The sequence below is a fragment of the Scaptodrosophila lebanonensis genome, unplaced genomic scaffold (genome assembly GCF_003285725.1).
Source record: "Scaptodrosophila lebanonensis strain 11010-0011.00,11010-0021.00 unplaced genomic scaffold, SlebRS2 tig00000163-arrow-arrow-pilon, whole genome shotgun sequence".
In the NCBI taxonomy this organism is placed as follows: Eukaryota; Metazoa; Arthropoda; class Insecta; order Diptera; family Drosophilidae; genus Scaptodrosophila; species Scaptodrosophila lebanonensis.
Genome location: NW_022060598.1, coordinates 979,061 through 1,006,850, shown reverse-complemented (window position 1 = coordinate 1,006,850; position 27,790 = coordinate 979,061). Strand labels below are relative to the sequence as shown.

The window sequence follows — 27,790 nt, the reverse complement described above, 5'->3', positions numbered from 1 at the left end:
TAGTGTGTGTGTGGGTGTACGCGTGAATGACTCCATAAATTGTGACAATTGCTGTTGTATTTTGTTAACATTATGGCTGCTTTGGTTTCTCGTTCAATATCTTTTTACATTTATTGCCCTCTCACGCAAAGTCAAGTTAGCATTTTTAATGTCACAATTGAAAAAGTTGTAATATTTTTACGATGCGGTCCTTTATTACTATCGACTAACTAACTTATTCGGATAAGCATTTTAATTGTGTATTTTTATAGCCTATACCAAAAGGGTAAAAGGCTACATCAGTTTTGTGCGAATGGCGAAGGCTTGGCAGACCCCACAAAGTATAAATGCTCTTGATCAGTATATATGTATACTTTTGCAAAAAAAATATTATAAAAAAAATCTATGAAATATTCAAAACTACTAAATCACAATAATTCTTTTAAAAAAAGAAAGTAGAGATTTGAAAATGCAACTATTTGCGGGGCATTGTAAAGGCTTGTATATTACGAATTCCAAGACTAGACTCTCTAAGCGGTATTCGTGGGATTTTCGTTCATCTATTGTAAACTCCTATTGGAAACTCAATTGATAGCTAATTGTGTAAAATTGACAAGCATTTACTCAGCTGTGCTCGCCACTGTTTTGATTGCGACAAGATGACGATATAATCGACTGGGCTTCAATTCATGACTGGAATTCGTAATAAATGATAAATTTGTAAGCTATTGCATAATTTTCCACAGCTTTGCTTTACGATTCTTAGTTGTGTATTTGTATTTGTTCTAGTTCTCATCGTATGTTTGCCCAATAAGAAATCACATAATTAATTAATTGGAACTTGATACTTGCGCCCGCTATGGGACACCGACGACAAACTAACGAAGACGCTGTCAATGGCACTTTGACTTCATTACTGTGACTGTGAGTGTGAGTGTAAGTACGTGCGTGTGCGTATGCGTGTGTGTGTGTGTGTGTATGTAGGTAAATTGAGCCAAATGAGTTGGCAAAACTGCAGAGACGACGTACAGACACATCGATATCTGCAGGCAAACACAGCAGCACATTGACGACGACGACGACGACACTGGGGAGCATTTTTATCATGCTGAACTAATTGCAGTCGGGCAGAGAAGCAGAAGCAGAAAAAGAGGAAGCAGTAGTGGCAGCAGTAGCAAGAACAAGAAGAAGAAGAACAAGTGTATATATGTGTGTGTGCGTGTGTGTAAGAAAGAGCGTGTCTGCCATAACATAAATTCTCATAAGCGTAATGTTTGCGAAATTGGAGCAAACTGCGACACAACTAGCGCTACCAGCACAGCCACCAATTGAGTAGCCACCCAAGCCACAAGCCGCACACCCCAAACCACCGCCATCATTCTCTCACATTACGAGCACCTCAACCACCCCCTGTGACCAAACAATGAGTGAGTTATTGAAATTGCAACAAAGTTGCTGCTGATGTTGCCGGTTACTGGGATCGGGGGATTGGAGGATTGGGGGACTGGGGGACTGGGACTAGGACTGGTCTTTAATGAGCTGGTGGCGCAAGCTTTAATTAAATTAATAACACGAAAAATATGTAATAAGACCACAGGAACAAAGACAACAACAACAACAAGAAGAACAACAACAATTTCAGCAGACAAGCTGTTAAAACAGCAGACACATGGACGCTACTAGAGGTGACAGTTAGATGTGGATTGGATTCTGATCGTAGCTTGCAACAAAACTAATTGCCTTTCCATTGATTGATTGATTGATTTTTTGAGTAGTACAACAATTTTCTGTTAAATAAAATATCAACAAATATATTATTCAATTGAAGAGAGGAGTACTCGTACAAGTATATGAAGACATTGGCAATAAACTGAACTTGCTTTTGGATTTCTCTCTTAAAGCTTCTTCATTTCTGTATATACTATATATCAGCTGGCTTGCCTCGATCTGCTTGGCCGGCTGGCTGAGCTGATGTGTGCTTGTATTTTCTTTTTTATCTGCCTTTGATGTTTTGACTCACAAAGGAAAATCAGTTTTACGGCCCCGGTGTGCCACGCAGGGGACCGATGGACCCCGAACAAAGGCACAGCGTGTACCCATCTCTAGTTGCTGCTGCTGCTGCTGCTGTTGGGGCTGTTGGTATTGCTATTGTTGTTGTTGTTGTTATTGTTTTTGTTATTTTTGTTGTTGTTGCTGTTGTTGCTGTTGTTGGTCGTGTTGCCCGTGCTGATTTTATTATAATACTACTCATAATGCTGCACTGCAGCGGAGCAGGCAAAGAAAAGAAAATCAATAAAAGCTTGGACGCCCATGCAAAAATTTACATACATATACAAGTATGTATGTATGTATGTATGCATTCACATATGGACCTATAGGGGTAGGGCTGAGGGATGGTGGAGGGTGGAGGGTGGATGCCGTGTCTGGTTCATAATGCATGCGAGTGCTTGTGCTTGTGTGCACTTCAAGGTTGCGCTTCATAGTCACATTGTGTGCCATTCGTTGTTATTGTAGCCCATTATTTTGTAGTTGTTGTTGTTGTTGTTGCGCAGATGTTGTGCCTATGATTGCTGCCACAGCAACAACAGCAGCAGCTGAAAGTAATTTAAACACCTTGGGAATAAAAAATGCATACAAATTTGCATGATAAACAACATTTCAAAGATCAATAAATCGCATTCTGCATAATGAAAGATCAGAAAGATAGTATTAGGAAGGTCGCTTATTTAATTGTGGCATACACAAAAAATCATCAACATATTTCCACTAGATGAAGATGCAGCCATAATAAAATTGTCACATAAACATCATCATTTTGTTTATTTGGATATTCACTAATTTTGGACCAAGGACTAGTATGGATTAGTATTTGAGTTTTGAATATGAATTTGTGTTGCATGATGTAAATCTTAAATATTATCAATATTTTTATAAAGCCGGGACGATAATTATTATTAATAAGTTTTATTATAAAAATTACAAAATAATTTTAATGCTATCAATTTTTTTTTTTTTTTTGATTCCCTCACAATATAATGATTCAGTTTGAGTTTTACTTTATAACTCAACAGAAAATCATTATTTTTGAGCAACAAAAATTAAATTCATAATATAATATAATATATATATCTTTATAAGATATAATATAATATATCTTTGAGTTTTATTTTTGGCTCAAAAATATTGACGATGAAAAAAAAACTGTCGTAAGGCTCAGAATATGGTTTCTTTCTGCTTGAGAACAATTAAAAAACTTCTCTCACTACAGAGTTCACATAAAACCAACGAATATTGAAAAGTAAAAAAAGCGTATAACTTTTAAACACATAACACAACGTAGGAATACTTAATCAATATACAACAATACCAAGTTCCTCCCATATACACATATATACATATAATATAGGCAGGCAAATGGTCCCTTTAACGATTTACAAAGTCGTTTGTATTAGTTTTTTTTTTGTTTTGTTTTTGGCCTTTGGCATTTGCTTTTCAGGTGGTGGGTAGCTAGTTGGTCAGTCCATTTGGAAATTTTCACATGTGGCCATTTCGAAGGGCAATAAAGCATTGAGAAATTGGCCAATTGCAATATTGATAAGCCCCAGTGGCCGCCATTACGATGTCATCTGCAGGCGTTCACTTGTTAAATTATTCCAAAAGTTGAAACTAATTGGGGAGCAACAATGCAAGGAACAACCGACACGAAACACGACAACACCAACAGCAATAAACAACTACAACAACAAACAAGAACAAACGTACAAATTAAGGTTGTTATTGTTGTTACTGCCGTTGTTGTTCCTATGGGCATAAAAATTGAAGGCAAATGGATGTTGTTACAAAATAAAATGAAATATGTGCGAAATACACATTCGATATTTGTACCTTCTACGATTAGATGGCTGCCAACCTGCATGGAAACTCCTCCAAATTCTCTAGAACACCAGACAGTAGTCGTACTTCTCCCATTCAATAGCACAACTGCACGTTTATTTATTGTGTATTTGCATTATTAGAGGAACTCAACTGTGAATAGCAAAGATGTGAGCAGGCAGACAGGCCGGGAGGCCGGGAGCAAGCGGCAGCCTCCAATTCGAATTCAAGTGGGGGTGACGATGGAGTCAGGTATAGAATTCGGGGAGTTAGAGAAACCCACCACAAGTGCCAGCGGCCAAATGGATACTTGTTTGTCTGTCCAGCTTACCGGACCTTGCCACAGTGGTCACAAACTCATAATTCCAAACTGTATAAGTTCAAACTGAAACTGTTTTGGTAAAAAGTTATACTTGGTATTGTTGTTTTTGTAAAAAATGAGTCTTCCTTCCTTTGTTGTTGTTGCTCTGTATTGAGAAAACATTTTATTTTTGTCCGTTAAACTGTTGTAGCGATAAAATGATGATCTTTAAGAATTTATTATTTTACGTCTCCTGAATATTCAACAGGCAGAAGAGAACAGTTAAGTAAAGCGAATTTTTATCAATCACGATGTACTTGCCCTGCAATTTCATGCCAATCAGCTTTTGCACAGTGAATATTAAAATAAGAAATCTAAGAACTGACTAAATAAATTAAACAACGGTAATTGACATCAATTCCGAGTATGTACATATTTGCTCTGCAATTTCAATCCAATCATCCTAAATCAATCTCGTCGTTGGTTTTGAGAAACTATTTTTAAATCTTCTATAGGATATTTTATTTTGATTTAAAAACTGCTCCTCTTATTTAGTACCATAAAATAATAACCAATAATTTGTAGAAAAGTCAATCGCACATATATTTCTGATACCTACATAGTAGTTAGTTCCCCAACAGCATAAGACAAAGAGTTGTTTTGGTTAAATTAAGTTGCTGTTATGTCAAGCACTGTGCGTTCGTCTGTCCATCTGCCTAAATGAACACTAAATGCGAAGTGACTGACTGACTGAATGACTGACTGACTGCTCGCCAACTGAATGACTATATGGCTGGTTAGCTTGTATGGCTGGTTGGCTGCACGGCCGCCTGGCTGCCTGCTCGCCTGGACTTGCTAACTGCCTGACGTGTCCTTTGTCTTTCAAAAACTGAACTAAACTTTGGGGCATGAACGACAACTCACTCCTAGCCTATTGCTGTTGGTGTTGTTGTTGTGCGTCTTCTTCTTCTTTGTCTTGGCATTGCTATACATGTTGCCGGTATTGGTCTAGCCTCATCTATCTCTGTAACGGGCTAACTGACTGACAGAGCGCTTCATATGCGCCGGCATTAGGGTGGTCGCAATATCTGCAAACATCAAGGCATATTGAGATATAAAGGTATACTATATAATATCTATTGGACTAAACCAATTAATTTTGTACACTCAAGCACACATACTCGTATGTTCACATTTCTGAAAGTCTTTTCATTTGTATTTTATTGTAGTTTTTCTATCGTCTATTAAAAACAACTTCTTTTTTGCGCTCTAAATTCCCGAAAACACTTGATGTTTATAAATCAGCTGCCATGATGTTATAATGTATAACTCTCTGGCTTCAACTGAAGTTTTTAAGCATATGTTTCATCGATACTGCTCGCAACTGGCCAGCACAAGAGCCACCCCAATGTCCACACATACCTATGTACATACAAACTTATGCAACATATGAACAACTGGCCCTATGGCTAGGTATATACATATACAAGTATATATATCTATATATATATATATATTTCTATATTATTATTGGCAACTTGTTTAGTTAGGAAGAAGTTCGTAATTTTGTTATGGCGCAGAAAAGGCAACGGACAACGGGCACACACAGACTCACAACATGGGTGTGCATGTGTGTGTGTGTATGTGTGTGTGTGTGTCTGTTTTTGTGTGTTTGCAAGTCTTTGCAGAGAGAAAATGGACTATGTAGATATTTTTAGATGCAATTACAGGACGCACATGAGCGCGTACGTCTCCATGTATGGGTATATTGCTTGTGTTTGTTTAGCTAATAGAATCATATGAACTTATTTATGCCGCATAAAACTATGTAATATAAACACACACCCAAACATAACCGCACACACACCCTTGAAGCTGCACTTTGTTGACACGCGTCTGTGGCGTGACATATCCGTAAAATAAAATAAGAAAAATCATCCACAGAGTCGTCGAGAGTCACGACACACTGAGCTTTCAAGTTGAGCTTCTTACAAAAAATATACTCGTACTGAAAATGTAATTGATTTGGTGAAATCGAATAGTTATACTATGCAGTTAACGCTATAACTGCAAACATTTTAAGCAATAATAGCTCAGAAATCATTTATAATAATCCAATGTACTAACAACTAAAACCGTAAAAAGCACGGAGGAGCTCGTACTACGATCTGGGCCAGTTTTTCATATTCAATCAGGTATATAATGGATCGGCACCTTTATGCGAGGAGAATGCCACTGATTTGGGTTTTTCAACAGAAGAAAACAAGCACACAAGCAAGCCAACAGAATTCATTTACTAGAAAGGCTGACACAGTCTCCAGATCTCAACCCAATTGAGAATTTATGCTGCGATGCAAAGAAGGAAGTTGCCAAGCGTTAACCAACTGATGTTGGACAACTTTGGGAAGCAGTTAGACATGCTTGAAGTGCCATTCCTCCTCAAAGATGTCACACCTTGTCGACTCAAAGCAAAGCGTTGCAGTTATTGAAAAAAAAATTCTCTGCTACAAATTATTGATATTACTTAGAATAATAATACCCGTATTATTTGGATCACTACTGTTACTGAATGGAAGGACAAGAATTTGTTGTGTTTTCTTTATGATTTACTTGTTAATATATATTCTTGTAGTACTATACATAATAAAAACAATTATTTTAGGAACATTAAAGACCAAATTTTTTGTATTGAACTACATTTTTGAACAAGTATTATTTTTTTTTTTTAGAACAGTTGTATGTAGGAGTGCAGGAATCGTAAAAAAAAGTACAATACTACTAAAGAGTCAATAGAAACATGAAGGTGGCAGAGGAAAGAAAGAAAAATTTTAAGCAAATGCTTATTAATGCTAAATAAAAACCATTTAAATAAACTACAGACATATAATGTGATAATACAAAGCTCGAGTACGTGCTCTTTAAATAGAATGTACAGTCGTTTTAGTTTTTTTTTGTTTTCTTTTGGCATATTGTCACAATAACCCTACACATATATGTACTATTTCTACTTTTTTTCAAAATTTATGCTAACCGTTTGGTACTTCATGGGCAATTAATGGAAATAAATTGAACAATTCGTTCAGCAATTCTTTCCATCACTTCGTTTATTACATATGTTTTTTTAGGTGAAATTATTGAACGATTAGAAATTTGTAAATGAATTGCTCATCAATGAAATTCGAATTATGAATAATCACATTTGATTAAAATTGAATTTTATTGCTACAAATCAATTATCAGATTATTTAATTCAATTATTAGATGGCGTTTTGTTTTACCAATAATACAAAAATTCGAATTTTAGTGTCATTCTTGAACAATCGCTTCTATTGGCGCAAATTATGACAAACATATATTTCTTCCAATTATAATTGAAAGAATTTCTGTTGATTAAAAATTATGCAATTTCGAAAAAGTTAGACAAACATAGAGAGAAACAGATGGCCTTCTCTGTGTTATATTCTTTTCTCTTGGGTACTAAGAACATTTAAGACTTCCTTATTGCTATCAAATCATAGATATCTTATGCTTTATAAAAGCAATAATGATTTCATTTTGAATATCATAGTTATTAGCTGTAAACTATCTGAATTTTATTTTCTATTGGATAAATATTGTAACGGAAACTAAAAGCAGCTGCCGGGTGTACTAGAGCCTTTTAATCTTGGAAGCCCCAGTTAATCTTGTATTTTTTGAGATGTGACATGAACTTATTTAATAATTATTATTTAAAATATAATAATTTATTAATATATACACATATTTTTTGTTTTAAAGATAGATTTTGTTTCTCAAAACGCGAAAGAGTTCTTTAGAACTGCATATAATCTAATGTTCTTAATCTAATAAATAATAAATTGAAGAATTAAGAATTGTCTACAGGACATCACACACATCTAGTTGCATATGCTTATAACTATTTCTATGGAACTTAAACTTAAATTGTGGCTCATATAGTCGCAAGTTAGCATTTAGATGAGAATAAGGCAGTAAACTGGTTACAAGAAAATTCAACATATTATGAAAGAATGCTTTCTGTATTTCAAGCACCACAATGGCTAAGTACCTACTTAAGTTTTGGAGATAACTTAGCAAACTCATTAAATATATGTACAAGTAACTTTTGAAGAAGGTCTCTCATTATTTTGGCCACTGCAACAGTTCGAAGGCTAGACAACTTTGATGTGTTGTCTAAAGCTAGTTGAATTCGGCAAAGTCACGCCGATCAATAAACAATAAGAAAGTTCTGCTACAGCAGCAAGGACATACTTGAATTCTTATACATACACGTATGTTTGTATATATTTTGGAAAGACGTCGGCCTGGCACACACACACACACACACACACACTCACACACAAAAGGAGTAAGTAACAAGACGCGGCCAGGGTTGTCACAGGCTGCCAATAAATAGGCAACGAAAAACAGCACGGGGCTGACAGGCAAACATGGAGTGACGCAGAAAGTCGAATTGGATTGGAGTAGAGTCGAGTAGAGTGGAGTGGAGTGGAGAGGAATGGAATGGATAGTGGAGTAAGAAGTGTGTGTGTGTGTGTGGGGGGGTAGAGCAGCCTGTCTTAGCCAAAAGTGATGCACGATTTCAAATCGAAATATACATTACAAACAGACCCACTCTGCTGCCAGCACACACCCACACACACGCACATCCAAGGCCAACATCAAACATTTTTGCACATTGGCAAGTTTGACAAGCCAGAAGATTGAGTACGTGCCATGCCATGCCTTCCACGTGCACCTTGACAAATGAAGCGAAGCGGACTTGTGGGTGTGGGTGTTGGTGTTACTGTGGGTGTTGGCGGGAGATGTGTGGTAATAGCCAAACCGACCTGATAAGCAACCAAACCGAGGATATGTCTCATAAACTCACGTGAAATATCAAAGCTTTCATGCGCGGTACTCACCTGCAAATAGAGGGAGAAGAAAATAACGCAATTAGCATATTTATATTTTAAATGTGCACAAATATAATTAACATATTTACATTCACTTAAAGGCATACATACATATACATACTATATAATATACGAGTATGTAAAAGATATCAGTTAGTGATTTACAATTACTTATCAGTCTACTTATCCTGTTTCTATTTCATTGGAATTAGTTGGAAAATACTTGTAGTTCTAAGGACTACTTAAGACTATTTAGTAAGCAATTAACTGTATTTCTTTTTTAATAAATCAACAAATTGTGCTGTTGAGACATATTACAATAACTATGATTTGTTTTTTACTCTTATATATATTTATATATTAAAATAAAGATATGAAATTATATTGGTTATTATAATTTCAAGATAAGAAAACCTCAACAAAAGCCTGTTCAATATAGGAATGTATATTAATGCCTATACGCTAGGGGAATATTATTTGCCATTTGGCCAGCTATGCTCCGATTCACAGCGATATTATAGACTAAATAAACTAAAAAAAAAGTAGTAAGTAGAGGAGAAAAATTAAGTCTATACAACAGCTAATTAACCAGAATGAGAAAGCAAAGGAAAATTTGATTGCCAGTCCCGCCAGCTATGCAGTAAATGGTCTGCATTTTTCGCGAAGATAAGTGTAGAAGACAGCTTTAATCAAATTTAGAGAGAGTTCTGTCAAAATTAATTGTGAAGCATCAGTATAATGAAAACAAATGACCCGAAAACGACTGTCTAGGTGCAGAAATGATAAATGGAAAATAATTCCTAGTTGGTCTGCAATGAATGCACCCAAGAGGTCTATAGTCAGACCATGGAAAGAACACATGATTGCGAGTCGCACATTCAAACAAAAATTCAAATATTTAAGTAAGGACTTCAGCTACACACTTGCTTACTTGCTCATAATAAATTGTAATTTATAACAATTTCAAATAGCTCATTATCTAATTATCTTATTTATTATTTCATTATTGGATTATCAATCGGAAGCCGAGTGGCGGGCATTAAAAAAATTCAGCTTAAACAAGATAATAAGTAACTGCGCATTTATGGGGGTGCAGTTAATTTTTTCACAATACTCTTTTAAAGAAAATAAATGCAGAGATGTGATTTTCTAGGAACAATCATGTACATCATTGTTGTGCGCGTTCACAACACTGCAATTCTTTACTTCCGGCGCACCCTTTCAATAAAAAGTCTTTCATGTAATTCAGACATATTGTCAATCAACCTGCTTTTGTCCACAAAATTCGTAGACAATTCGTTTTAAGTTCTAGATATGCGCTTCTTTGTACACCACGATATGTACAATGTTCACTTGTTTATTCATTAGCTTTTACGCAGCACTTGGCCAGCTACTCCTCGACAAGCGCCAAGTGGTCGGCCAGAGCTATAGTTGCATGAATCGAAAGAACTGAACCTGAAAGACTTTGTGGGCAACACTTTTGTTTTGTATGTAAGACTGTCTAGTTAGGACTAGTTTTCTAAATATTCATTTGTTTCCAAAGTTTCTTAAGTTTCTGATTGTTTTTTATGACAACATAGAATATACCTCTTTTGCTTTGGATTGGAGATCGCTTACAAAACAAACAAAAATTTATGTAACGATTCCTCCCCACCCTGCGTAGAGATAATGCTTTGATCGCTAATGAATGAAACCAAAACTGGCTAAAATATATTTACACACAAATTTTTCACACAACTCTTAGTACTGGTATGAGTCTTTTTTTGATCTTTTTGAACATGAATAGAGCTCTTTACGTATTTTTTTTATGTATTGCTATGTATGCGATGCCTCTATGGCCTCCTAATGAAAAGAAGCGAAGAATTTTCTATCAATTATTTCATTTTTGCTCAACAACAACAAGTTGAAGTAAAGTAAAGAAACTTTCCTAAAAGGCAAAACAACTCTCTCGTGGCATTTAAGAACTTTGTAAAACAACCACAAAGAGGTAGTACGGTAGTACTGGTATATGAGCAAAGATAAATTTTCAAATTTTATTGCTACTAACACATGCTGTGTCGGTACAGGTGGTAGAGGCTTCCATTTTGGCGCGCTCTCATCATGGGGCTGGCCGGAACGAGCGTGGCTGGAGCACGTGCGGCAAACGGCAACCGTGCAGCAACGTGGCACTAAGGTCAATGGTAACTCTGGCACAGATGCAGAAAGGTGGCATGGACCAGAGCTCTCCCACAATCCATGCATGCACACCTCATGGTGGCCCCAATTTCTGTCCCATGGCAGCTTTAACATCAGCCAGGACTCCGTTGCTGCTATTCAAGTGTGCAGCGAGGTAATGCAAGGACAGGGGCATGGGCAGGGGCATGGACAGGGACAGCGACAGGGACAGGGGCAGGACCAGGCAGAGGCTCGCCAACAGCAGCAGCAGCAGCACAACTCCCAAATGTATGCTATGAATAGTAGTTTGCGTGTACACATACATACTTGTACATATGTATATGCGCGTGTGTAAATATGTATCAACAAATAAGCATTGAAAGCTGCTTCTGCATTCTCCAATGTTTGCTTCAACTACAACAAAACTGAGGCAAAAGTCAAGGCAGCGACAGCAACAGCAACAGCGACAGCATTGGGCATTGGTGCACATAAAGTGAAGGGAGGTGGTGGGGAGTTGTGAGTGGGAGGGGGGTAGGAAAGAAGGCGTGCCAGCATTGACAGGCAACAAAAGGCCGAAGCATGCTCAGCCACCTCAACGCCAAAGTCGCTTATGCTTTTATGCACGCATTCAGGCCAGCACCGCTTCTTGCTGCTATTCAGCGCAAATTGTGTGATGCGCACACACAGACACACTCACACACATGTACACATATGTGTACATAAAAACATTCACAGTCAGACGTCCATGTTAGAAACTTAACAAGTTTCTATAAAAAAAAAAAAAATTCTTCTTCAACGAAATTATTTTTAAAAATTTATCATTCATGAGCAAAAATGTTCTTTCTTTATAAATATTTTGGGCTGTCTCGAAGATATCTCCCAAAAACTTCTGTAAAATAAATTTTTTGGTAAAATATTTTTATTATTATTTTTCATGAGAAAAACGTTGTCTTGCTTTTCAAATATTTTGGACTGTCTTCAAGATTTCTCCCACAAACCTCTCTAAAAGAAATGTTTTGTAAATTAATTCTATACTTCCAATTGTTATTTATTGCGAGACAAAAGTACCAAAAGAATGTACTTTATAAGTATTTTGGACTATACTATATTAATGATTTCTCCCACAAACTCCTTCAGAAAAGTCAGAAGTCGAAAGAAGTACTTTCTTTATAAATATGTTGCCTATGTTATATTTCTTTCACAAAACATTCTAAATTAATCATTAAATTGTGGAATTTCATGAGTAGCCTTCTCAAGCGAGACTTTTTTCTTTACTCGAAACTTTTCTTTGAATCATTTTTTTTTTTATTTGTAACATCTTTTTCAATCAAAGTGCTGCTTTTGATAAAAACAATATTTCATAAAGAAAAAAAAAGTAATTTAAAGACATTCTATAAATGCTTTCACCAAGAATGAAAACCTGTGCTATGGATCCAGATAACTCTGCTTTAATAAAATCCTGTTAAATTATACCCATGCTATATAAGTAGTAGATAAAGTCTAAAAGCTAAGAATTAAATGGGAGTGCTTAAGACTAGAGTTTTAAGAAATATTTTCAGTTCAGACTCATTCACTCAATTCAAAATCAATGAAGAAGTACTATAATTTTGAATACTCATCAATCTTCGCGTAACTGAAATGATTTCAAACCAGAAATAAAATGTTTTCTCCACAAATTGCTCATGCAACAATGTAAGCAACGAGGTTTCCTTCATGCGACGTTTGACTGTGGGTGCTGTTTTGTCTATAGACTCTACACAGATCAACTATATGTCATGCATTTTTCAACACTACTGCCGGCATTGCCGCCGCCGCCGCCGCCGCTGCTGCCACTGCTGCCACTGCTGCCGCCGTAACCAACGGCGATGATGACGACGGCGTCGGAGATGGCTAAAGTGGGAAATCAAATGTTTGTAATTAAAATTAAATATTCTATTAAAGGATCAAAACTGCAAGCGTTAAAAGGATGCAGTCTGTCAGGCTAGCAGACAAGCACGCTGGCTGGCTCGCAGTCAACAGTAAACAGCAATCAAAGCTTCATGCACACATATATATGTATATATATATATATATATATGTGTATATATGTGTGTGAGTACATATTTCATAACACAAATAGTTAATCAACAAACGAATGAAGCTACCAACGGAAGGACGCACACGCGTATGGAAAGCTGCTAGGCCAAAAATAAATAACACATCATGATGATGATCATCATCATCATCAGCGTCAACGTCGCAATCATTGCAGTCAACGCCATCATCTCCGACATCTCCATCATCTCAGTCATCATCATGGTGGCAGTCAGTCGCATCAGTCAAGCACTTTTGAGATTTGGAGTACATTGCCTGGGCGTTTGATGTTGGCAATGCAATTGGAAAATACGCCAGTCTGTCCGCCGCCGCCGCCGCCTTACACTTTCCCGCCTCCACTGCTAACACACACATACATATAAACATACGTAAGTGCCATCTATGAAGCGTGAAATGTCAAGTGCTCAAGTTTGAGTTTGGCTAGCAAACACGGTAAGAGGACCGGGACCAGCAGGAGTGAAGGCAGAAGCAGAAGCAGCGCAAATACATAAGTTACACAACCACAGGCAGATACACAATCGCGATCCAAGCAATTGGGTGGTTGCCTAGTTTTGGTCTTCGGTTTGGACTCGACACTGAGCTCTGCCTCTGAATCTCGCAACGTCAATTAATAATTGAAATATGGCAAAGTGAAATGTTGGCCTTAAGTGCTTGACAAGTTGCCAAAGATGCGCACTGAAGAGGTTCAGGCCTCAAGTACCTCACAGTTGTTCTGTTCATACATCTCGGCAAATATGTATTTGTGTGTGTGTGTGTGTGTGTGTATGTGTGTTTACAAACATACATTTATTTATGTATGTAAGTGTGTGTTTATGTCCAAGTATTGGACACCTGGGCAACTGGACATAAATGGAATTTGTGGCATAGCAATTGACGGCACGTGGCCAAAGCAAATCAAAACCATTCAAGCAAATACTTCTTTTGTCCAAACTCATCTCTTATTGTGCAAGAGAAACGTAAGCTCACTCTTTAATTATTAATGCGACAATCGTCTTAAATTGCATATGAAACAATATTGGTTTCAATTCAATCGAATTCACTTATTCTAATTTCTAATTCACCCACAACATTTACACGCACAAATGCATATAATTTTATTATTAAGCCTTCGACAGAGAATTATAAATATTAACCAGCACAAATATGGTTCAAGAGAGCATGCATTTTATTAAGATTATTGTTTGTGGATAAGTACATGATATAAATATATGATAGATAAAGGTTGGCTAGAAGATAGATAGATGATAGACAGATTATAGATAGAAGATAGATAGATGATAGAAAGATGATGGAAATAATAGATGATAGGAAGATGATAGAAAGATGATAGATAGTTGATGATCCACAGATTATAGATAAATCATATTATATATACCTACCAATAATAAATATTTTAATGCTAATAAACCAACAACAACTTTAAAAAATAATAAACTTCAAATAAACTTGGCGCACTTGTGTGTAAAAGAAAAGTCTAAGCTGCAATAGTTTAAAGCATATAGAAATTCATACTAAAAAAACCTATGAAAAGATGGGCGGACGGGTGTACGGACCTGGCCTAATTGATTAATCGTTTGGTGCTGAACACATGCCGATACTCTGTATTTTCTGATCTACTTTTTCACATTTCAAAAAAAAATGAAAGAATAAGAAATAAATAAACGATATCGATTGCGGCCCAGCATTATTCAAGGGTTTGCTTTGTGTTTATGTGATGACGCATTTCAGAGTGGAAATACGAGTACAAGTATATTGTGCGAATCTTCCCTGCCAACCAACACTGGAGCCTTCACGTCACAATTAATTGATTCAATTGGAATTGATTATTTAAATGGCTTGTTTTTAATTTTGTCGTTTCTAATTAAACGTCACGCGCTCATTTATTCATCGAATTTGCGGTTGCTAGCTACAAGCAAACAAACAAATACATATATACGTGTGTGTGTGTGTGTGTGTGTGTGACTGTGGCTGTGACTGTGTGTGGAACGTATATGCAACTCACAGTCTGACATCCGCTGCGGCGAAGGCAGCCATTTTATAATGCAGGAAAATTCATGGTAAGCGAAAATGGCGACAATTTGCCACATCTATGTATGTGTATATGTGTATGTAGTATTGATAAATGGTTCAAATGTATGTATGTATGTTCATAGGTATGTATGTATTGTATTTCAACCTAATTGACTTGTGCACGCCAAAGACAATTTATATTTTTGCATTACGTAGCCGCCACGAGTGCCACGTACAACTGCAGAGCCAACCAAACATCTATCCACCCAGACCACCTACCCCACACACACATGCCACACACGAAACGGAAACACACACACACATACACACACACACACACAGAGAGAACACCCCCACAAACATACACCCAGCCACCCATAGAGATTCGCATGCGCTGTCCAGTTTGTTTTCGCTTATTTTTATTACCGCACATCTCCGTTTTATGTGTCCTGCTGTGATTGCAACCGCTGCTCCATTTGCCGGCGCTCCTCCAGCCTCCTCCCCGCACTTTTATTCTCACTCTGTGTGTGTGGGCCAGTGCCAATTTGAGTGGGCCCGAGTTGGCCTGACCATTTGGCCACCACCACATAACAATGTCATACATAAATATGAAATTTATTAGTAAATGTTGCACATCCTTTTGTGCGTGTCAGTTCCGGCATGGATTGCATTCCCGTAAACGAAACCGAGTCCCAAGCCCGTGCACACTGCCTCACAAAACCCCCAATTAAAACCCATCACCATCATCATGGTCGTTGTCATTTTCGTTGTCGTTGTCGTTGTCGTTGTCATTGTCATCGTCGTCATCCTTATCGCCAACTTCATTATCACCCTCCGTGGCTATCATCATCAGCACTTGGGCCATTTCGTTGTGTTGTGTTGCGTTGCATTGCGTTTCGTATCATTTCATTTCATTTGGCCTTCTCTGGTTACTATTTTAATTTGTTAAATGCACTTTTGTCATGTTCATATGCCCACGCACTGCGCAAACAATGGCCCCTTAACCCCAGTGCGACCACTCTATCGTTACCATATGTACTTGTTTGAACCACCCCCGCCCTTGCTCACTAACTCTCTCCTAAGTTGTAATTTGTTTGCAAAATTTGCATTATCACAGCAGTAGCAATCATAGCCTTATTTCCAGCAATATTTGCAGAGCTAAAAATCTGCTATACCTGCACCGAAATGGCCGAAGGAATATAGTAGGTTGTTCAAATGTACAGGCAAAATGAGATGAATGCGCTGCTCTTTGATATATATAGGGTGCTTTTGAATATGTTAGATGGATTATATACTATATGGATTAAAGATGTATGATAAAGAGATGATATACAGATGACATAAAGATGATAGATATATGATAGACAGATGATAAATAAATAATATACAGATAATAGATTTATGATAGATAGACGATAGATTGAAGATATATGGATGATAGATAGATGGTAGATAGATGATAGATTTATGATAGATAGATAGATAGATAGATAGATAGATAGATAGATAGATAGATAGATATATAGATAGATAGATGGATAGATAGATAGATAGATATATAGATAGATATATAGATAGATCGATAGATGAATGATAAGTATATGATAGATAGATAATCTATAGACAGATGAAGAGAGAAAAACATTCGATAGAGGAGCAAGATCATTTTATCTTCTTCAGTTTCATTTTAGTTGTGAAATCCAAAAAAAAAAAAAGTGCTATCAAGTTTTTTGACATAATTGTTAAACAATAATGCCTCATCCGTTTCATTTTAATGAAAAGCACTTAACCACTAGAAAAAACACCCATTCACTATAGTTTACTTTATAACTTTATTAACTTTATTCTTGTCTTGTCAAAATATTTCTGAAATTATCATACACAAGAATATTTTAAAATGTAATTGTGACATCAAAACAAAGCAACAATACTTAGTTCTTCAGTAGGCATACGATTCAAGCAAGTTTGTTATTCTTATAATGCGTCGACTTTAAAATTCAGCAACAGTTGTAGATTTTGGAGAATTCAAACTTGTAGAATCATTAAATATTCTAATAGTTAGAATTTCTTTCGAGCATATCGATTTTTTTTTGTTGCCTCTTTATATACTTGTATACGAGTATATATAGTATATTCAATTTAGTCGACTGATTGAATTCCGAGGGAATAAGAGAACGTTTTATTACGAGTTGTACTTTTGATGGAAAAATTTTTGTGTAATTACTGGCAGGCCTTTTATATCCTTCTGGGGTTAAAATCTACCACACTATTTGTCAGCATTTGCTTCGCCAGTCGCCGCTCGCTGCTCGCTTCTGGCCACGCCATTTGCGCCATTTCTCACAGTAAGCCCGTGAAATATGAAGCAAAGTTTTTCGGAGCAATCGATGCTGGTTGGTCGGCTGGTCGGCTGGTCGGCTGGCTGCCTGGCTGTTTGGCCGTTTGCCTGTTTGGTTGGCTGACTGGCGCTTTTGGCACACGCTCGAAAATATCCGCTTATATTAATTAATTGCGTTTATCAATTTCAATTTTGAAACGCTGCACAGACACTTTATACTTGCGCGTTGCTTACTACTGATGCTGCTGTTGTGGTTGTTGTTGTTGTTGTTTCTGTTGCTGTTGTTGTTTCTGTTGCTGTTGCTGTTGCTGTTGGTTTTTCTTTTTTGTTTAACAAATTTGTGGGCCAGACATTGTGCCTGCCTGCTTGCCGCCACAAAGTGAAAATATTTTCCAGCTATTCTTTTGGCTGCGCCAAAAAAAAGGGTGGGTAAGGAGGGGAAAGAACTAAACGCAAATTTATTCATAGCGCCCAAAAGTATGCAACGCTGGCTCTTTACAGCTACAAAGTTAACTTTTGTTTTTGTCACCAAACTATTTGGTGGGGGGGGGGGCGTAGTGGGGCTGGCAGAGCTAAAAAGGATAGATAATGGCAGGCAGGCAGACAGACAAAGCGCAAGTCGGCGACATTTCATTCCCTTGTCGAGGGAGAGCGGCTGCACGCTGCCGTTTTTGCGCCATTATTTGATTTTTATTTGAGTCCATGCTTTGTCCTGTGTAAAACAACAACAACAACAGCAGCAGCAGCAACAACATTGTCAGCGGAAAAGGCGCCTGAATTATTGTCAGCAGTGCGCTGCGTCTCGCTAGGAACTAGGACAACAGCCAGGCAGCAAGCTCGGCAGCCCCGTTGGAACGTCCGTTAGTCCGTACGTTCGTCCATTTGTCGCTGACCATTTTGGCAACAATTTGTATGTCCCTGTGTGTGTGTGTATGTGTGTGTGCGACGCCATTTTGCCGAATAGCCAAACTCATAGCATACATTCAGTCGCCTTGGCCGACCATTGAAATTTACGTTCATTTTGCAGAAATCGAACTGCAAAACACATGTCTTGGAAATGTTGGCACATGTCCTTTATTTGCCTACACACTACACTTTGTGTGCGTGTGTGTGGGTGTGTGTGTGTGTATGTTTGAGTTTCTGTGTAGTCTTCATTTCAGGATATGCTTAAAGCTAGTCCGTTTCCCTAATACGTGCGCCCACTAGCAAATGCTCAATGTCAAAATGATTTCAAGTCCAATGCCTAGCCCAGTAAATGAAATCCTTCTCAGATTTTTGTGCTCACACACATGGCAAAGTCGTTAGCATCTATGATTGTATGTGTGTGTGTGTGTGTGCGCTGTGTCGTCTCTGTGTGTGACTTTAAAGTGTTCATTGATAGACCACCACACATATCCCCACATAAATACTATGCATATATATGCATTTCCATATAGTCTTAACATATGAAAGTCAACTACGAATAGCTGCACATTTACAATGCACTTGACATTGACAATTAAGTCAGATTCTACATATGTACATATGTACATATGTACTATATATCTGTATGCAAACGTCTATATACAAGTATGTATATGAGTGAGTGTGGTGGGGCTTTCTGTGGTTTTTGAAGTGCATGTATTTGATGGTCAAGGACATGCTGGATATGATATTCATAAGGCATAGATCTGTAAACTGATGATGCGCTTTATAATGTTTGTACCACAAATTGGACATTGGAAAAGCGATAGCCCTTTGCCGAAGAATTACCTACAAATTTTCAGTACGCTCCAACAGCGATTTTTCTAAAAACAATAGGCGACGATACAATGGATTGAAAGATCTTTCAGATTGATTGAAACGGCAGATATGAATACAGTACATATACTAGGGGCATAGCTAGCCGAAAGGCAAATAATATTCCCCCACCGGGCGAATATTATTGTTATTTGATTATTTTTCTCATATTTAGACTTTCCTTGCCTGTAAGGTTTTTTAATGATTTTTATATGTTCGACCGTCAATATTTGTTGACATAAATATAAATAAATAAAGAAATAGTATATAGGGGGCAATCATCGGATTAGTTTATAATGGGCAACCATATACTTATAATGAAGTCGAGTCGAACAAATGGTTCGTATTCCACAAGAACCAATCCAAGAATTTTCCAAAATAAAAAGAACGACGATTAGCAGCAACGAACATTGTGCTTTGATATAAATCAGCTTAAGATTAATAGAAAAGCTTCATGTGAGAAATAACCGCTGTAGACTTCTTTATAAACTTGTCTTCATTAGCCCAACGTAGGTTAGTTCTTGATGCTCTGTTCCTCCACAAATTGATTGTTGGATTGCTCTTAGATCGTATAAATTTTGTTTGCACCTTCCAAGTCAACAAGAAAGTTTTTGCCTGTTCTACTCAACAGATGCCTTAGTGGATACGCCATGCACAACCCTTTTCGAGTATTATACTCTGATTACAATACTTTTTACTTTCAAGCTCTCTCTCCTTTCACTAAAATCTTATATTTTCAGCTACCTCCGAAGGATAACTGATTATCAATGCTATGAATAGGGGATGCACTGGTTAATAAACCTTCCCCAACCTTTTCACTTTTAATAATATTTTAGGTATTTGACAGTACATAACTTTAAATTTTATATTGATATTAGAAATTCGAAAAAATTAAAGCTCTCACACGGATTTTTTTTAAAGATTTCAAAAACAATCCAAGCCGAAATGTCTAGAGTTTTCTGTGGCACCCCTGTATATACCGTTTTTAGTTATATGTTTTCATATTTTCAAAAGGTATCAAACGCATCAAAATGTTGAGAGTACTTTCTACTCCTCCATTCACTTTGAAAGAATCCTTTCTATGCCAGCATTCCTGCTCTTTCGCAACTACACAACACTTAACTAGCTAGCATTGAAATTGTTGGGCGCACCCGCACTTGAGGCATGTAAGTCATAATTCGATAAAAGCTAAAATACCCCCACCTAGAGGCAGACGGGCCATGCCTTTTGTTGCCAGCTCTGCCTGAAACACACACACACACACTCACACACACACAGACATAATTATGCATGTGTTTTCGCACGTCCTTTCACCTTTGAAATAAATTTTGCTATGAATCAAACACCGGTGGGAATAAGAGGCCGTCTGGTAACCCGACAACCCGGCAAATAACCTTTGCCAAAAATTGCATTTCCACAACGGCATACTGCATGGAAAATTCACTTTAAACTGCCAGCAGTGTATGGGGAATTTTGGGGTCTGAATTTCTGCTTCTCACCTTTGAGTCCGCACGCAGCAAATGCCAACAATTTGTTGCTGCAGCCTCTTCACGCATGGACCATAAAGATTCTAATGTTCTGCTCTGCTCTGCTCTGCTCTGCTCTGCTCTGCTACAGCTACAGCTATAGCTATAGCTCGTGCTTCAGCTCTTTAGCTTAGAATGTTGATAATCAAGCTACAAACTGAACAAACTACATTTGTTCCAATCTAATCTAATGGGTGGGCGCTGGGGCAGGCGGGCAGGCAGTCAGGCAGGCAGGCAGGCACAGTTTCCGGAGCTGGGTCGGGCGATGAAAGGCAGCGGCTGGCAGCTACAGATGTAACGGCAAATTTTTGAAATTAGTATGCAACACGCATGAAAGCAGCAACAGCAACAGTAGCAACAGCAACAGCAGTAACATCCGGGCATCGAGGGGCAAGCGACGGAAACATTTTCACACACTCAACGGCACACACGCACACTCACACGCAAGATGCGTATGTGTGTTGAGCTTATAATGAACTTTTGTGGATCTGAGTATGGGTGTAGCTGTGAGCTTGCTAAAGAGCGAACGCTCACTCACTCACACAAACACAAACACACACACAAAGAAACGTTTTAATAATAAGTATTTACTAGCTTCAAGACTTTTCAGTAAATGATGTTTAAAGATTTGTTCAAATTTGCAGGAATCTTTTTGAGTTTTTCAAATAATTGTCATTTTTCTTCCATTCCATACTAATTTCAACAATGTTCTTTAGTTTAAAGCAATTTTATAATAGGTTTTTTTTATGTCTATGCATTTCTTATAATGATGTCTTAAGATTTGTTGAATTTTTCGTGCCATTTTTTAAGCCTTGCAAGTAATTATCAGTTTTTATAAAAGTCGGCTTTAATATAATTTTCCTTTTTCATTCCATTCCATACCATCCTTTCAATATTTGTTTTTTAGTTTAAAGCAATTTTATAATAAGTTTTTTTAGTGTCTAGGCATTTCATTTAGTGATGTTTAAAGATTTGTTAAAATTTGCAGGAAACTTTTTAAGCTCTGCCAATAATTTGATATAATTGTTTCTTTTTTCATTCCATTATATATTCCTTTCAACAATGTTTTTTAATTTAAAGCAATTTTAACAACATGTTGGTTTTTTTTTAGTGTCAAGGCACTTCATTTAATAATGTTTAAAGATTTGTTGAAATTTCATTTAATGATGTTTTAAATTTAAACAAAAATTTCAGACAAATTTTTGAATATTTTGAAATAATTTTTCCTTATTTGATTCCGTTTCATACGAGGAGTTTCAGTTTAAGGCAATTTTAATAAACATTTAGTGTCAAGGCATTTCATTAATGATGTCTTAAAATTTGTTTAAGTTTTCGGGAAATTTTTTAAGCTATTCAAATAATTGTTTCCATTCTATACTCCTTTCAACATTGTTTTTTATAGTGTAAAGGCATTTCATTTAATGACGTTTTCAGATTTGTTGAAATATGCAGGAAAGTTTCAAGCAAATGTTTAACATAAAATTCTCGTCAAACAGGCGGTTTTCATATAATTTTTGCTGCTTTTCCATTGGAATTAAATACAATTGAAATAGAAACCAAAATTTGATTATTCTAATTGCAGAAAGCTAAGCGCTTTTATATTTAAAGAGTCGAGTAGAAGATGCAAGCAAATAGGATTTCTATCTTTCCGAATCAAGACAGCAATTTCAATATAGTCTTTTGGCACTTCTTGAATTTTTTTTTTAAATTAAGTGCAGAGGCTTTTGTGGTTTTTACAACAACAATTAGTGTAATTAAGTTTTAATAATAATCATTCTGAAACTACTCGCTCTACTCATTTATGTCTGTATAGAGAGAGAGTAACTACAATATTGTAGTAGATCAGTTCAAGTATATCTCTTCATTTAAAGCACAAGTGCAGCAAATTTGTGTGCAAGAGACAAGTAACTCAACTGGTGATGATTTGACAAACGAGACTTTAAACTGCATTGACATCAGTAACATGACCTCATCACAAACCAATTCACACTCACGTGAACATAGTCACAGTAACAGTAACAGTCACTGGCTTTGGCTGACAAGCGTTTATTCACTCGACATGCACACACAGAAATGGCAAACGAAATGAAGCCTAATCAAGTCAATTACAACTAATAATGCGTTTCGAATGCGCAACTTGAAGCGATGACCCAAAACGTCGCACTCCCTGCTCGACAATCAGTCTGTAAACGTTTGTACATGTCATTCAGACATGTGTGTTTGTGTGTGCGTGCGTGTGTGTGTGTGTGCCAGGCCATGCCTGTGCTGTAAAAGCCACCAAACCATTGCCGCTTTACCATAGCATGCTTTTTGGCTCCTGCAGTGCTTTTTATTCCCCCCACAGAACAAATCTCAAGCGCTTTTATTCTTTGTTTTCGTTGTTTAAATACTAAAAACAATTTTTTCCACTCTCTCTCTCTCTCCCTGACGTTTTTTTTTTCCTTTTTTTTTGTGTGTACTCTGCATTTCCGTGCGAATTTGTTGCGCGCATTTTCAAGCGCTTTAGCTTTTCATTCATCTGATCCTCCAGTGCACCCTGCCGTTGCCACCATCTCTGCCACCTCTGGCATCCAGCAGCACATCACCGCATCCAGCGTACCTGACTCATCGCCCTTTTACTTAGATTCATTAAAATAACACAAGCAAAGCTGAAAACTGTTAACTGAAAGAACAAGCACAATAGAGCCGGGCGTGGTCAACTGTGGGACGACCTCTTCAGACTTTAGACTTTGGGCATTAAAGCTAAATGCTATAGACAACCGCTAAAGCCAAAAGCCAAAATGCGCTTATTTAGCGAGCAGAAGAACATTTTGTGACACACCTTAGAAACACCTAAGCATCGAACTCGAATATGGTACACCCTAAAGCGAGCTTTGCTCAGATTTGTTCGACATTATGCCTTCAATCCCATTCAATCATTTTTTAGAGTTTCTGATCTAGCAAAAATCTCTACCCATCTCCTATGTGCTTCCTTATGCTTCACATGCCCGACCTTAAGAGATATATACACGTATAAATAGAATTTGATTTGAATTTAAACTGGACTAACCTTGAACGTGTTTTAGAGAATGTTTAGTTTTCGATACGTTTACGAAAACAGCCTTGCGAATACTATGTTTGTAAATTGTTTATTTAATGTGTTTATTGCAACAAATGTAATGTTTAAATCCGTTAAAGAATTACCTGTAGCTCGGCTTTTTCTCGATGCTTCAACTGCGGAACTAACCCACGAACTAGCGAGGCAGGACCGCCAACTCCATTGTTTACATCGTGCTTAAATGTTTATGAACTACTTTGGATAACATGTACATTTTTTTATGTAAAAGTTTTCTTTTTGATGACTATAACCCATCCAAATTTAATTTAAGTAGAGAACAGAAAAACATTCCTAATTAACACTCTAGCGGTTTCTAAGCATGGTTAAGCACGATGCGTTTCTATTGACTGTATTTAAGGTGTATTTTTAGAAAAGATAATGCAAAACTGCTTAATTTGTAGTCTCAATTCTAGCCAGACAACAAACAAAGGTGCAGATGGCAAAGACTTAAAAGTTTTGATGATGAAGATGAAGTGTTTAGTCTGTAAGACGAAGGACGAAAGCTAAAGAACTGTCGAGGGAAAGGATTATTATTATACCACTGTTATTAATTCAAAAATAATGTATTGCATTCTATACATATGAGTATACCTGCCTGATTGCTTAGTCATCTGACTTTTCATTACTTATTTATCTACAGAAAGAATCTTAAACACTGGTAAGGTAAATAACTAAAGTTAATCATTAAATCTCAAGAATACTACTTACACAATTTATGCCATAATTGTCTTATTATTTATAAACTCACCTGAAAAGAGAAGAAAAAACATTATTATTAATGAGTTATGATTTGAAGTTTATTCAACACTACAATAAAGAGAATTGTGTAAAGTGAGAGGAAAATAATGATAATACAATATTCTATATTTGCAAAACCAACAAATTTGAGTCAGTTTGTGAATTAAAAAGGTTTGCAAAAACTTTGAACTTTATATTTTTTATTAGCTGATATTTCATGGTATTAGTTAGTTAATGTTTAATTTGGTGTTATTTATTTAATAGATATAGCTTTTCGGAATATCTGATGAGCAGTTAATAAGCATTAATGCCAACCATATACTTGTACCATATCGATATATCCCTATCGGCTCCAATACAATACGAACAGAATTTAAACTCACTGAGCACTTCATGACACTATCTCATCGCACTGGAAAAGAGCAATAGTACGAAATAGTGTCGGGAGTACTCTTTCGCTTCCAAAATTCCCTGCCGAAGAGTGTATAAAAGCAAGGGGGAGGGCAAGACAAAGCGCCAATACTTTCGCAAATGATGCGAAAACTGCTATTGCATGCTACACCCCCCCCCCCCCCCCCCCCCCGCCCTTCCCTTCGACCCCTTAAACCATCCGTCATCGTCTCACCCTTCGGCACCCGCCCAACCCGTTTGCCAATGCAACAGCGCATACTTCTGGCCTTCGCTTACTTTGCTGCTCTGCAGTTTACAACTATTTTTCCAATTTTTTTTGCCTTTATATCAATTTTAGTGCCAGTTGCCACAGTTGCTCTTGTCTGTTCCTCTTCGTCGTGGTTGTCGTACTCGTTCTCGTTCTCGTTCTCGCTCCTGTTCCTGTTCTTGTTCTTGTTCTTTTAGTTGTCCTCCTTGCCGTTGTCTTTGTCGTTGTCGCTGTAGCCGTGCAAGTTGTCGTCTAACTTATGGCATCTCATTTATCTTCGTAACTTTGCGCAGTTATTGCATTTGTTGGCGCACGCCCCCATCTCCTCCTCCTCCATCGTTTCCCCAACCAGGTTTGCTGTTTTTTTTTTTTACAAAACGCTTTTTTTTCCTTTATTTTATTTTAATAGCATAGTTTTGGGCAACTCCCACTGCCACTGCCAGTTCGTCGTGCAAGTGCAAAATCTTAAGAGCTTTCACTGCTGCTTGTCAATATTTATCTGTCAGTTTGATTTCCATGCCCCATCATCTCCATCATCTCCATCATCTCCAACATCTCAATGGCATCAATTCTATTGCATCATCTCTGTACCGATTTCAACCTCACCCACAGTATCAACATCATCGTCACCGAAAGATAGCAGGAACTGTTCCAGATCACCATCGTAGGCGGCCTGCACAGCTGTCGGACTCAGACCGAATTGTTCCATCACTGGGCCCATAAGACCTGCCTGGAAGGCCCACGAGAACTGGCCGAGTGCTTCATAGAACTGTGGCGAGCGGGCGTGCTCCTCAATCTCAGCGGCAAGCTCTTGGGCATTGGCCGACTGACTCACCGGCAGTTTCTTTGCCAGGGCATGTCTGGCAGAGGGTATGGTTAGCACCGATGCCACAGCGGGAGCGCTCAGTGCCCGAAACGCACCACAAAAATCAACACCATGTCGCACCGGCTGCTGTTGGTATTGGCCCTGCGACTCCACGTCGGTCATCCAGGGCTCGCTGTGGTCTATGAATGTCATGGCCGCAGGATCTGGCATGGCCAGCGAGGTGGCGCTTGACGTCATCGGCTGTGAGCTCCACAGCTGTGCCATCTGCTCATGCGAGAAGCTGTGCATGAAGCTGCGTATCTGCTGGACCCCAGGAACACCCTCGCTGCCGCCCCTCAAATGCTCGTGAGCGGTGCAAACTGCATCGCTACTGGGCATCTCCACATTGGACTCGGCGAGAGCCAGCAGCTCATTGATACGCGCACAGTAGGCATCGTCTAGATCATGGGTGGGCTCCTGCATCCAGAAGAACAAGCGACGAGTGGATTGAATAAACTTTAGGACATAGACGCGTCCAGTCTTGCACTGCTCGACCCGTCGAAACTCTAACATACGCGGGGAGACGAGAAGGTCCAGTTCAACCATACCCGATATGCGGTCCCTCCAGCAGAAATGGATGTTATTGTCATCGGTACGCCGAATAAAGACTGAACCCTTGCGTGTGTCTGGCTCCACCATTTTTCCAGCTATATTCATGCGACCAGCCTTGAATTCCAGCAGAATGCCAAACCTCTCTGTGTCGACCGGCAGCAATGGATTCAAAACGCCTTCCATATTGCCAGCCATCGAGGGGTACAAATAAAGTGACTGCCAAATAGCAAATTTTCAACAGGTTTCTTCAAATTTTGTGTGAAAAATCCAAAGAAAAAAGATGCGAATGTGGGAAAAATTTTGTATGTTGTTTGTTTGCGAGTTTGTTTTAATAATCAGCAGCTCCCCTAAAGGAGCTGCCCCCTTTATAGATAGGGGAGTGACGCAAATCTCACGGCAAACTCACTCTTCCCTTTTACCTACTATGGTAAGTCAATTGCATAATCGAAGCCGCAGAAAAGCCCCAAGATAAGTGGTTCTATGCCTGTAAAATAAGCATAATTATTATTACATCGACTATCAGCTATCAGACATGGATAACACACTGCAAGGAGATATTAAGATGGACACCATAGAGTATGCAACTGATCTCATTCGCTGCACCAGGAGGTACAAACTCACTTGAGGGTGTAATGCTCAGGAATGGGTGAAGAGGGCTGCAGACACACTCTGCGCATCGCAATGATGCAGTGAATCTTTAATTGAATGATACCACCGATCCTGCTCTGTAAATCTCTATAATTCAAATAAACTTAAACACATTAAATAACTATGAGGTTAGGATTATATATACCCCTCATAGGTGTCTTGCAATTACATATTATCCGAATATGCGAAGATTATTTTATGAATAATGCCTAAACTTTGTTTTAAAGAACACATCTCCACTATCCTTAATAAAACAAAGGGCAAAGAA

General features: G+C 37.8%; 1 protein-coding gene across 2 annotated transcripts in view; it reads right to left on the bottom strand.

Moving 5' to 3' along the window:
• Positions 1 to 27,144, bottom strand: part of LOC115629747 (proteasomal ubiquitin receptor ADRM1 homolog) — a 54,661-nt gene extending 27,517 nt beyond the window's left edge. The window contains exons 1-2 of one of the 2 annotated variants that reach the window (XM_030526283.1): positions 25,487 to 27,144; positions 24,770 to 24,809 (exon numbers count right to left, since the gene is read on the bottom strand). In XM_030526283.1, the coding sequence (XP_030382143.1) occupies positions 26,029 to 27,069 (1,041 nt within the window). In that variant the 5' untranslated portion in view covers positions 27,070 to 27,144 and the 3' untranslated portion in view covers positions 24,770 to 24,809; positions 25,487 to 26,028. Of the gene's footprint in view, positions 1 to 24,722; positions 24,810 to 25,486 lie in introns of those variants that run through there. The other variant, XM_030526282.1, reaches the window with a different exon arrangement.
• Between the last annotated feature and the right edge of the window lie 646 nt (positions 27,145 to 27,790).